Raw genomic sequence first — 13,755 nt, 5'->3', positions numbered from 1 at the left:
ACTTAGAATTTAAAAAATTAATTATTTTCTTAAGGTGCACAGTTAGCTAACCCAGTTACTTAAGCGCTATAGTTCAAATTTGTAGAAGAGGGCAGATACGGGCTGGTTGGTACATTTTTGAAGCACTAGATAAAACAGCGCTGCGGAAAACGAGACAAGAGAAGAACAAATACCAGCGCTGCCTAACAACCAAATGGTTTATTGGTACAGGTGAGGCAGCATATAAAGGAAATATCATGAGTAAAACAGAAGAAAAAATTGGCAGTGTCTTAGCTCGGCTATGCCAGGATATACGTAGCGAGAGGTACGTTTCCCTGGCTTAGCTTGCGGTGGTCACTGTATGCTTAGCAATGAGAGACATTGGGCTCCATCTCGGCGGCTATGCGCCGTCTATTACGCTCGGCGGTCTGACATCTCTGTCTGGCAAGGCGTTCCTCTCTCTGTTCGGTCGCCTCCGCTGCTCTCTTCGCTTTCTGACGCTCATTCTCTCTTTGCAGACTAGCCAATTAAGTGCCAGGCGACAACCTCAGGATCGGAAGGGTTAATCTTCTCTTGTCTATACCGCCGTATAACAGCGGCCGGACTCTCCTTCTCTGCATGCATGTCAAACGTTGTGATACAGACGCCCATTACATCTCCGCCTTTTATACGCAATGCTGCGCATGCGACGACGCCCTGTTCGGGTGATCGAACGGCGGGCGGCGAGGCGGCGACGATGCACACGCGGCACCTGCTGCTCCGCTCCGGTTGCCATGGTAACGGCGCGTGCGCGCAACTTTCCTCTCCCAACCACCACAAAATGCTCGACTGGTAGCCCAGTGTAGCTCTCGCTAAAGAAACATGAGAAAAAGATACTGCACAATCCGATTTGGTTGTTAGTCAGCTCTGGTGTTTGTCCTTCGCTTGTCTCGTGTTCCGTAGCGCTGTTTCATCCAGTTCTTCAAATATGTAGATTTGCAGACAGGAATAAAGAGCTTGTTAGTTCTTGTAATCGCATTTATATCTGCTCGGCCTGAAAGCGAGAGCTGTAAGTCATTCGCAGCGGCCGTGCAAGCAATACTGAGGTCCAGTCGCTCACGACCCCTATTAATTTTGTCTAGCCATAGCCTTAATGGAGATGAAACACTGCAGCATGCACCATTAACTTCTGTTTTCGCATGTACGGTGTTACGACGACACTGGCTTAACAGGACAGGACAGTCCGAAAGGCGGCATGCACACACAAGGGAGCAACGAGAATTTGGAACTATGGGTTTAAGGCATGGGTGGTGCTGCGTGCCTTTTCACGCCAGTCAGGAAATACAGAAAAAGAGTGAGACAGAGAAAAAAACTAATAATTCTATAAAGGCCGAGTTTGGGCGAGTTGGTTTTCCATGCTGAACGTAAAAGCGCAAAAAACAAGGACTCACATCAGTTGGAAGTGAGCGCTCGTGTTGTGTGTCTTATTCTACGTCCTTGTTTTTTGCGCTTTTACGTTCAGTAATAATTCTAGCGGTGCAATGGACTAGGTGGCAAAAAAGTGCACCCTAGTTTTTGTTCAAACGCGAATACTGCCCATGTCGGGTGAGAAAGTGCACCCTGAACTTTTTGAAGCATTTTGTTTATGGTTTATGGTTTATGGGGGTTTAACGTCACAAAGCGACTCAGGCTATGAGGGACGCCGTAGTGAAGGACTCCGAAAATTTCGACCACCTAGAGTTCTTTTACGCGCACTGACATCGCACAGCACACGGGCCTCTAGAATTTCGCCTCCATCGAAATTCGACTGCCGCGGCCGGGAACGAAGCATTTTGTATGGCGTCGGATGAGGATGGAACATCACTGGAGCATGACGCCGGCGTCGCTTAACGCGAAAGAAGTCGGATGTTTAAGCATGACGTAAAAGAACACGTTCTAGCGTTTGCATCAAGAGGAAAATGTTTCGAGATTTTCTATTACCTTGCTTAGTCGGAAAAATTATGTTTTTTTTTAATGTCTGTCTTTCTTTTCTGGCCACATGCTGAATGCACTCAGCGACACATTAACCGGTAGTTTCAAGTCTGGGCGTGCGTGGGTGGATTTGTTCGGCCTGTCGAGTTAGACACATCGAAACCCTAGCACCGTGCAATCGCCACAACAAGCCCTGTTTAAGCTGTGCTTCCGCTTATACGCGCTCTACAATGCCAGGTTCTACATTGGAAGTAGCGTAGCACTTCGGGTAAAATGAGCGGTGACTACAGGTGTTGAACTTTTATTGACGTACAAGCTCGTAGCTGCTTGAAGCTTAGTTATTTAAAAATGTGTGCAGATTTAAAGGCCAGTTCAGTTTCCTCCTGATAAGTCCTTACGTAAGGGTATGACTAATGCCTGGCTTCAAAGCATCGACCATATTGAAGAGCCGCAAATTCTGTCGACTCCTTTGTCGCTCAGCATCAGGGCACTTTCTCATCTCTCCCCCAGGTGCGTGCGCTCTGGCGACCTTCTTCGGAGTTGGAGGCAGGAGGTCTTCGGGATTTCTCTACGTCGCCATCCTTGACACGTTCAACGCCTCCAGGAGCCAAGCAGCATGGCCCATTATATTGCTCGGAGGCGTGCTCCTGCTCACCGGTAAGGACAGCAGTGAGGAACCGCCGACGGGGAATATCTCGCACCACATCATCCTTTCGTATACACATCACTAAAAGTTAGAAAGTATTAAGAAATGTGGCACGTACCATAATTTGCCAAATGTGCCCAAGCAGACAAAAAAAATCAATTGCTAATATGTAACATACGATTTAGGTTTTACTCGAGTTTCATTATAAGCAACGCTTTCGCCGCAACACGGAGAGATTGTATAGGGCGGCAATCATGTTAATTACAGAGATAAATAAATAACCGCTAGAGCGCACGGTTATAACGTGAAAAGATTGAACGTAAGTGCACCAAACGCAGTGCCGCATATATTGACTTCGTTGCAGCAGTTTAAAACACAGGTGCGTTTCCGTGAACCAACTTGAAAGGCTGCCGAACTGGGCTCTTGGTTACACCGGTACATATGGGGGCTGAATGAAATGCATCTGAACACTTTTGAGAATTACTATAACCGCGCCCTTTTAGACCAGCAGGCCAGGCTCACCATCCCTGATTATGTCTTGATTGCTTTCCTCACCATCCCTGATTATGTCTTGATTGCTTTCCTTTAATGACATACAGTGAGATTTATATCGAGGAGGGTGACGGCTGGTGACAAGTCTTGTTCTAGTGTGCAAACTGGCTGATATTTTCTCTTGTATACTTGTTTGTTTTACAGGACTCATCGCGGGACCTTTAGCACACCGGTACACTCCACGACCGGTCGCCATTGTTGGAGGCTGCATTGGAGCTTTCGGCCTCATTATATCGTACTTCGCCACAAACATTGAGTACCTCGTCTTCAGTTTGGGGATCGTTCATTGTAAGTAGCTTTATAAGAACATATGTTAAGAAAAAGTGCGTAGTTTATGGTTATGGCTGCTTGTGGTTCGCAAAATAAGACTTCCTCGGCCGTCTTTTTCGGTGTTCGGTGGAATATTAAATCATTTTAGGCAAGTGTAGGCCGGTGCACTGTGTTTTATGTTGGGCTTGCTGTTGTTCTACAAGCAAAATATTTTGCCTATGATAGCAGTCTTTGCATTTGTGAAAGTGTAATTGATCGAGCTTCTCTTGCTGCAGTTTCTCAGTCGCAATTTTGACCGTTGTTTCACTATCGCTATTCTGCATCTGTAGGAGGGACACAGTGATGTCGCAGTAAATGGGACGATGAGTGCTGTTGTTTACTGTGCCTAATTTATTTCAAGCATTGGGTTGAAGGTTATGATGAAAAGAAAGCAGAAGACAGTGCAGGCAGCCTCATGTATCCATGATGAGAAGACGGTTTTAGAGAAATCACTACAACAGCTTGGCCTTTGTTTGAGCAGCCCAGTCATATTGTCGTTTGGAGCCACAATATCTGGGTACAGCCACAAGTCGGTTTTTACCGCCGTCCAAAATTTTTTAATGGCATCAAATCGGCTACCTTGGTAATTTTATTTTTTCAATAATATTTTTATTCTTACTTTTATCGTTATCATTTAACCACTCGGCTATAAACATCAGTCTCGATCTCCTGCATGCGTTATGCATTTCCCGTTTCGTTTCGCTATTCTTTTTTGTTTACTTCTTCCTTCCTCAGCATTCATTTGGAAATATTTATCTGAAAGCTCTCTGAGCCCCCCAATTCTTGGCCAATCCCCCTATGGGGGCATGCGTCATTGTATGAGGATAACCACAGCAGCAATGTATCCGCAGTGCAGCCTGGACAATCCCCCGCCGAGGGTATGGGCTATTAAGCCTCAGGCCATCATCTTCTAGCAAGCAGATTATATATATATAGATTTAAGGAAGTGGGCACTTCTACAAAGACACTTTTATTTATCAACGTTTCGACCGCGGTGCGGTCTTCTTCAGGAGTGGGCACTTCTACAAAGACACTTTTATTTATCAACGTTTCGACCGCGGTGCGGTCTTCTTCAGTCCTGAAGAAGACCGCACCGCGGTCGAAACGTTGATAAATAAAAGTGTCTTTGTAGAAGTGCCCACTTCCTTATATATATATATATATATATATATATATATATATATATATATATATATATATATATATATATATATATATATATATATATATATATATATATATATATATATATATATATATATATATATATATATATATATATATATATATATATATATATATATATATAGGCTCTCAGGGCGGCGCCGCGAGCGAGTTTCGGGAGCCTCGGCCTAAGCGAGGAGGAATGGTCTGATCAGACGCATGTGTCGTAAAGGGTTTCTCTCCGCTCGTTGTGGCATGTTTCTGGTTAGCCACGGCAGCTTGCTAGATGGGCCAGCGCCGGAGGCGAGCGGCCATCCGGGCACCCTAGGCCAGAGCGGCAAACAGTGACGCAGGTGTCGTAAATGGTTTCTCTCCCCTCGTTGTGGCATGTTTCTAGATAGCCACGACAGCTTGCAGCGAGGCGTGTGTTCGATTTTCTTTTGCGTTGCAAGGCGTGTGTTTTATATTGTGCGCTTCTCTTTTGTGTTGTGATATGTTGCGTCAGAAAGGTGGCGGGAAAGTCACCTATTGGCTGAGGGTGTAGTTTTGGCGGGAGTACAAGGAGATGTGTGGGCGCTGAGGAGAGCGTGGGAGGTTGGTCGGTGGCAGCCGGACAGATCGGTCGTGTGCGGCCGGTGGTGGTCCCGGGGTCGCGGATTTGGAGACGGGAGTTCCTTGAGCGGCGGCCGGGCGGGTTGGCCGTGTGGTGGCCGGCGGTGGTCCGGAGTCGCAAGAGTTTGGAGTTTTGTATTTTTTAGTTAAAGCGGAGAGGCCGAAATCTTTCGGCAGATGTAAATCAGTTTTGTAAATACTGTAATAAATAACTTTTTGAGGAAAGCATTTTCAAGTGCTAACGTCAGAATACCTGCACGCCTGTCTCAAACTCACCAGTCGCGAAGTACGTCCCCCGGGTCACTCAGGAGACCCGCCCTCTACCACTCCACGTCAACATCTGGATGCAACAACATCGCACAACAAGAGAGAGAGGGAAAAATATCGTGACTTAAATATATATATAAATATTTATATATATATATATATATTTATATATATATATATATATATATATATATATATATATATATATATATATATATATATATATATATATATATATATATATATATATATATATATATGCTTTTTCCATTACAAGTTGCTTCACAAAATTAATCCGTCATTGGCGGACTTGTAGTTTTGATGTGACTAAAACTCCAACTTTGTAGCTGTGGTGTTATCTGGCACAATCGTTTTCTTTGGTGATGAATGAAGCGCTGGAGGCGCCGTTGCAGGAGTGACAACTGCGGCGTTGTTAGAGTCAACGCTGGATTTCCGGCGGTCTACCATTGTCTGATGCATGAAGATAAAAACATCATCTTTTCTTCCAGTTTCGATAAAGCCCCCTATTTTCGTCCATCTCAATACAGTCTGACCCGAGTGCCAGCGGTGCTTTGACAAAATCCTTCTGCGAGAATCATCTATTATCGAAGCGTATGTCGCCCTGGCGGCTGGCTAGCTGCAGAATCAAGGCAGCATAGCGCGCAGCAGCCAAATGCAAAGTTTTGATGTCAGCTCGGGAAAGATGTAGTAACAACAATTTGATGATTACAAACAAAAACAGCTAAAACCGCCGACACGCTTTGGACCAACCAATCTGGTCCAGACGATAAAGAGGACGTGTTCTGAAGCTATCTTCACTCCGCTGCACTCGCGCGCACATGCATCCCACCGGCGGGATGCACGTTGATACCAATCAGAGTGCTGCGCGGCGGCCTTGAAAGTTAATGTGGCGTTTATATTGCACATTAGCACAAACATCGAAGGCGGAGAAAGTTACACACGAGACGACCACTGTGTTTACATACGGTCTGATGCCTCGTGGTTGCTGAAGACCAGAAGGCTGTCATGTGACGCTGCTATAGGCTTCTCCTTCGCCGGAAGTGTTGGTGTGACTTCATTTCTGATGAATTCTGTTAGATTGGGAGAATTCCGCTGAGTGGTGTTTCTTTGACGAGCCAGTGCCAGACAGTACGAATGACGCCGAGCAACGCGTTCACAAGGTCACGGTTATTTTCGTGGTGTACTTCTGCGACCCGTGTTTTCCATACGCGACACACGCATGGAAAGAAGCACAGAAAACACCTTCCGTAGTACGCTCGGTAGAGACGACAATCATGCGCTCTTCCGCACCGCGAGCGCTATACAGCTGATGCTTTGGAGGCTTCGTTGCCCTTGTGATTTCCGTGGCCTGCTGCTGCAGGTGATGAAGGTTCGAGCCACGTTGGCCGCGACACCACCTTTAGCAGGCACTGAGCTCTTCCGAAACTGGGGCTTCGTTCGCCTGCGAGGGGCGCAGCGGGGTTTACGGAGCTTCTCCCAAGCGGACCCCCCTAAAGAAAGCCGGGCGCCAGGCCGGGGGACGCTTGTACCCATTTTTACCGGTGGGTGTCCGGCGGTGGGTTTCGAACCGACCACATCCCGCAGCCGAGACGGGCGCCCAAACCACTAGGCCGTGATTCACAAGCTTGGCTTTCATTATCTCAGCTTGTTAGCAAAGAAATTCCGACCGAGTAAAAAATTTCCACTGATTGAACAAAGTTCTTTGGGGAGGTCCTCGCTCAGCATCTCTTCTCCTAGCTTCTTCAAATGCGTAGCTATCGCTATGTAGTCTCGATCATGTGTTATTCCACAGACGTGAGTTACAATGACTGTATACAGCTCCCTAAAAAAACAAAACGGAAATTTCTCTTCGACCACTTGTACCAGTGTAAGGAAGAAAGCGGCGGAAAACATTCGGCAGCGGCACTAAATTTCGGAGTAGCGAAATCTTCCCTTTATATATTTTCCCAACGAATCTTACAACGGCATAATTAGCTCGCTTCTTCATATCTTGGGTCACATCCCCGGTTATACAAGATATAATGATCAAGATAGCAGCTTTCCAGAGCGTCGATGTGTTGCTGCCATAGCATCCCTATGAATTGCCGACGAAAAAATGCGTAGTTTTCTCTGTTCTCTTTTTGAACGCAAGTGAAGTTCAAGACTTTCTTGTCAAAAATTTTCAAAAAGTGGCACCAACAAAAACAAATGCAAGAGAGTGACACGAACAAGCCCTTACCAATAACTGATTTTTATTTAGTATAAACGTAGAGTGGCGGTGCTCGAGGCAGTGAACTTTACATAGTCTAAAGGGTCATAAAAGCGAAGAAGACGTGTATGATCATGTAAACCAACTAAAAACGATTATTTGGGATAAGGGTAAAGAAAATGTGAACTATAACGGGCGGTGTACAGGGTCAAAGGAAAATTAAGAGGATGATCGAAAACCGATAGGCGGCTGGAAAAGAGTGTGGCTACGCAGCGCAACCATCTTAACAAAAATAGTTAGTAGAACTAAGCTTACCGGGTTAGTGCATTATTCAGCGAAAGCTTGTTGTAAGTAGCGGCGTTTCCGGAAGGCAAGGTCGGTCTCGCGCATGCATACACCGGGGGGGGGGGGGGCGGTGTTAGCGCTGGCGCGAGCATATTTACAGACACTTTATGCACGCGACGAGCCAACCTGACACACAAATAGCTACTTGGTTTTGCTTTTCATTCCGCGCACGTTTAGCGCCTTGGCTTCGCCTCTGTTTTTGAGCATGCTGAGCTACTTGGCTTTGGCGTGTTTGTTTCGAGCACGCTTAGGTACTGGGCTTAGCCTCCCTGTTTCGAACTCACTTCGCCACTGGGCTTCACTTTTTTATTAGCCAGCACACACGCTAGCTGTGAAGTCTTGAACGTATTAAACTCGGATATCAAAACACTTTCAACTTTCCCTTCGGAATGAAGAATACCCACACCCGCCAACACGGCGAATCTACGAGCATCCCACGGCCCACATTTTTCGCGAACATTCATCGTGGTTTCGTTTCACATCTCGTCAATGCGACGTCAACTCCGCAGCTGCGTCTCTTCAGGAAAAGAAATGGCGCAGTAACTGCCTCATATCTCGGTGGACACAGTAACTGCAGTGACAGCTGGCTTAGCGATGAGGACAGGAAGGGAAATAAAGGCTTACAACAATGCAGGTGGGGAGAAGAGGTGGCACGAAGATGGGAGCGAAAGAAGAAAGATATAAAGAGGTGCTGCGGCTTGCCGAGTTTCCAGCGGTGCCCTCCACTACGGCACCTAGTTCTCCCTTCCGTCTTTCACACTCTGCTTTATCCTTCTCGTGGTGGTGGTGGTGGTGAAAAGTTTCATTATTGCCGGAACCCTGATAGTTCAAAGTATCGGAGTTGGGTTGGCTCCTGGTCGTGTGTTCTGGCTGGCAGCCCGTGTCTGCCGGCGACCTTCTGCGCCCACTGCACCAGCCTCAGTTGCGAGGCCGGGTCGTAGCTAAAGACGACGAACTCCCACCCCTCCGAGTCCGCGAGGGCCCGTTAGGCCGGTGGTTGCAGATGTCGGCAGATGAACACAATATGGCCGAATGTGGCTTTTGGGGCCCCACAGAGGGAACATTCGGAGGTGTGAATAGAAGGGAAGAAAAACGCAAGTAGCGCTGTTCTGCGCCTTTTGAAAGCCTCATGGCTGACTCCGACTGACATTGTTAAGGCTGCAGTCGCATGAATTGTTCTCCGTGTATCCGCTTTCCCAATGTCTTTATTATAAGCGGCATTAAACTTATGCGTAGTTGGCAAGCTAACTTCGCAGATAACGTGAACGGACACTCCGAATAAGTGCTGTGCGATGTCAGTGCACGTTAAAGATCCCCAGGTGGTCGAAATTATTCCGGAGCCCTCCACTACGGCACTTCTCTCTTCCTTCCTTCTTTAACTCCCTCCTTTATCTCTTCCCTTACGGCGCGGTTCAGGTGTCCAACGATATATGAGACAGATACTGCGCCATTTCATTTCCCCCAAAAGCAATTATTATTATTATTATAACTCCGAATAAAGAGGAAACATTTTTTGCAACCCGTTTAAGAAACGTCTCGTGCATGGAGCGGGTACTAGAGGAAAGGTGCCCTCGCTGCTGCCTTTCCTCTAGTACCCGTTCCCCACTCCCTCCTCCAGCGCCCAGGTCGCCCCTTTGGCTGACCTTGTCGAAACCACCACACAGGCACATCACACTCGCTTGGTTCAGCTGGAAACTTCGGTTCTCCAGATTCTTACCACCCTCCAAGCACAATCAAAGCAATTGGAATCTTTCACATCTATGCTCCAATCCGTCCATGAGTCACTGCCCCCGGCAAAAAAGAAGGAACGCGTACCATCGCGTTCCTCTCCACTCTCATAATGGCGTTTGGCGAGGACCTCGAAATTGTGCAGTGGAACTGCCGAAATCTTTGCCACAATAAGACCCCCCTCCACCAGTACCTACTCACCCGCCCCTCTCTGCCTCATTTTCTCCTTCTCCAGGAGACCCGGACGGCCCGCAATGTCCCAGGCTACCGCGCCTACCATGCCACTACGGCCACGCCACTTGCGTCTATTTATGTACGCAGTGACGTGCTCGTAGAGCAAATTGACATCCCCTCCACCCTCCTTAAATATTTAGTTTGTGTGGTTTATTACCACCCTTCTTCCCGCATCTCACTCGCCCTTTTGTCTTTTTACAACCCCCCTGTCACTTCCTCTTTATTCTCTGCTCTGGGCAAATTCCTTCACTCTCTTCCTTCTACCTCCCATCTCCTCTTTGGTGGTGACTTTAATGCCCCTCACACACTCTGGGGCTACCCACAAACCCTCAAACCCGGCCGCCTCCTGCATTGTCTGGCCCAGGAACGCCACCTCACCCTTCTTAATACTCCTGGCTCTCCTACTCGAGCGGGTATTGCCTCACAACGCTCCACGACACCCGACCTCACTTTCTCTCGGGGATCACTTTCCTTTTACTGGCAGGTGACAGCCGAAACTCTTCTAAGTGACCACTTTCTCATCCATATCACCACCTCTCTTTCCCACATCCCTCGCTGTCATCCGGTTATTCACACTGACTGGCATGCTTTTCGCACAAATCTCGCCTCCGACTCCTTTCAATCCTACGACGACTGGACGTCGCGCATCTCTGCAGCGCTCACGTCCAGTAGCCGTCGCGTTCGCTCTCGTTACCCAATCCAGGACCCAGATCCACACCTTATCCGTTTATGGCGTCGCCGTAAACGTCTTCAACGCTCCTTTCGCTCCCAACCACACAATGCCCAACTTTCCTCCCGGATCACTGCTCTGCGGGCTGAGATCGTCGCCCACTGCGCCTCCCTCGAGCATTCTCGTTGGAGTGCTCTTTGTGATGGCCTTGATTCTGCATTGCACTCGCGATCCGCATGGTCTCTCTTTAAATCCCTCTTTGGCAGTAAGCCTGCCCTTGCTCCCACTCTAGCTAAAGCCCTCATTCAGGGGACTCCCTCCGAAGTTTTTGATCAACTCGCCTCTCTCTACCTCCCGCCCCCTCTGGCACCCTCCTACCCGGTGTACTCAGGTGGACCTAACCCCGATCTGGACCAATGCTTCACTCTCCGGGAGCTCGAATCTGCTCTGGCTGCTAATTCTACACGCTCGGCTCCCGGTGAGGATGCCATTACATACACCACACTTCGTAACCTTCCTGACTGCGCCAAAGAATTCCTCCTTCAAACCTGCAATGAGGCCTGGGAGAGCGGCTGCTTGCCGAGCTCCTGGACATCCTCCCTTATTTCTATGATTCCAAAGCCGGGCAAACCTCCCTCTCTCTCTAACCTCCGCCCAATCTCCCTGACCGTGCGTTGGTAAGACCCTTGAGCGAATGGCTCTGACTCGCCTCTCTGATTTCCTTGAGGCACGGGAGTTCTTCCCCCATTCTCTCATTGGCTTCCGACGCCGCGTCTGTGCACAGGACATGTTTCTGATTCTCCAGCAAACGTTCCTGTCCCCTACACCCACTCAAATTTACGCACTTGTGACTGTCGATGTGCGCAAGGCCTTTGACGGTGTTTGCCACGATCACATCCTTTCTCAACTCGCCTCTTTGGATTGTGGCTCCCGCATGTACTCCTATATCCGCTCATTCCTCTCTAAACGTGTGGCTCGCTTTCGAGTAGATACCCACTTGTCTAACCCACACCACCTCACCCGTGGCACTCCTCAAGGTGCTGTTCTCTCTCCTACCCTTTTCAATCTCGCTATGGCCCCTCTCGCCTCCCAGCTAGCTGAAATTCCCGACCTGCATCATATATTTTACGCCGATGACATCACTCTCTGGTGTTCATCTGGCTCTCCCGGTCACGTACAGGACACCCTGCAACGTGGCCTAGATCTCATCGACTCCTTTCTCACCACCGCTGGCCTCTCTCCTGCTCCTGAGAAATCCGAGCTTCTCCTTCTCAACCATTCCTCCTACCAGCGCTCACACAACCACTTCGTCTCTCTCCACCTTTCTGGCTCTCCCATTCCTGTCGTCACACAGTGCAAAGTTCTTGGCTTCCCTTTGCATGCGGCTAAGAATGTGCAAGCCCTCCACCGCGCTGTCACCACCTGCCACTCTGTAACTCACCTCCTGCGGCGCGTGGTCACTCGACGCTCAGGTCTCCACGAGGCTCACGCGTGCCGCGTTGCCCACGCGCGGGCCCTCAACAAAGTCTTGTACTTTGCACCCTACGCTTCATTCAATGAGACTCAACTTAACGCTCTCGAGACTGCCCTTGTGGGCCTCTACAAGGCAGCTCTCAACCTCCCTATCACTACCTCTACCACTAAGCTCTTTGCCACAGGCCTCTTCCATTCTCTTCGTTCTCTTCTCAGTCTCCATCGTGACTCACAACTCGCCCGGCTTTCCCTTACCCGTCAGGGTCAGTGGTTATTGACTCAAGCGGGTATCTCGCCCATTCCAATCTCCCCGTTTACCTCTCCTATTCCCACCCCCGCTCCCAATCTTCGTATCCTTCCCCTCCCGACCAACATGTCCCCCGTCCTGCACGCCGGACGTCGTCATGCGGCCGCACAGCACCATTCCCCTCTCTTTGATACCCAGGGTGTAGCTTACACGGATGCCTCCTTCGTGGCTCCTCGAGGTTCCTGCGGCTACGCCCTGTACCATCCACACCTCCCTTCTCCTGAAACCCACACCAGCGGGCCGTATCTACACCCTCCAGACGCATTGTCCCTCGAGGTCCTCGCCATTGCGCATGCCCTCCAGTCATTTGCCCTCCTTCCCTCTCTCCAAGAGTACACAGTCTATTCAGACTCACAAGCCGCTATACACCACATACAGAAACGCACCCTGACCCCTTCTCTCCAACAGGAGGTCGAGCGAGCGGTCTCCGCACTGCAGCCTTCCATCGTTTTCCTCCGCTGGGTCCCTGGGCATTCAGGGATTGACGGCAATGAGCTGGCCCATCAGCTCGCCCGCGACACACTTTTCCGGGCACCGTTCATCCGCTGGCCCAAGCCCTCGGAGGACGGTGGGAGGCTCACCCTTCGCCGCACCATAAAAGAGGTCTACCTTGAGCTCCGCCTCGACAAACGCCTTTACCCTCCTCCTCATCCATCACTCACGGTGCCGGAGTCTCGCCTTCTTCGGCACATTCAGATGAATGCAGTTATCACCCCGTCCCGCCTCTTCCACTATCGCTATCGATCGGACCCTTCCTGTCCCAACTGCCCCTGCATCTATGCGGACCTGGCCCATTGCCTCTTCTATTGCCCGGCTGCTCAGCAGTCGGGTTCCTTCCCCCCACCCTTTCTATCCATCACCACCTGGCTCGACTGGCTTGGCGCTGAAGGGGAAGAAGAACAGCGGCTTCTGGTCGCCCAGGCGGTCGACATGCTCGGCCTATAAATTATGGTCGAATAAAAGTCTTTACTACTACTACTACTAGAGGAAAGCCCCGAGGCTTTGGAAGCCCACCGCTATATGAAATGGGCCTGCAAATGATGGTTTTTGCTACTTTGGCAACATTGTATGTTGGTCTCCGCCCGCCGCGAAGGTTCAGAGGTTAGGGCGCTCGTCTACTGAGCCGGATCACCCGGGTTTGAAACCGACCGCTGCAGCCGCGTTTCGATGGAGGCGAAATGCAAAAGATGCCCGTATGCTGATCGATGTCAGTGCTCGTTAAAGATCCCCAGGTGGTTGAAATTATCCCGGAGACCTCCACTACGACACCTCGTTCTTCCTTTCTTCTTTCACTCCCTTTACACCTTCCC

The 13,755-nt window shown here is 49.3% G+C and overlaps 1 protein-coding gene across 3 annotated transcripts in view; it reads left to right on the top strand.

Annotated features, from left to right (window-relative positions):
• The window catches only part of LOC144121894 (monocarboxylate transporter 9-like), an 85,678-nt gene that overhangs the window by 56,082 nt on the left and 15,841 nt on the right, over positions 1–13,755 (top strand). For all 3 annotated transcript variants that reach the window (XM_077655331.1, XM_077655332.1, XM_077655333.1), the window contains exons 3-4: positions 2,440–2,586; positions 3,272–3,415. In XM_077655331.1, coding sequence (XP_077511457.1) covers positions 2,440–2,586; positions 3,272–3,415 — 291 coding nt within the window. The remainder of the gene's footprint in view (positions 1–2,439; positions 2,587–3,271; positions 3,416–13,755) is intronic.

Source organism: Amblyomma americanum, chromosome 2 (assembly GCF_052857255.1).
Source record: "Amblyomma americanum isolate KBUSLIRL-KWMA chromosome 2, ASM5285725v1, whole genome shotgun sequence".
NCBI classification, from domain to species: Eukaryota; Metazoa; Arthropoda; class Arachnida; order Ixodida; family Ixodidae; genus Amblyomma; species Amblyomma americanum.
This window is presented reverse-complemented; position numbering and strand designations above follow the sequence as displayed.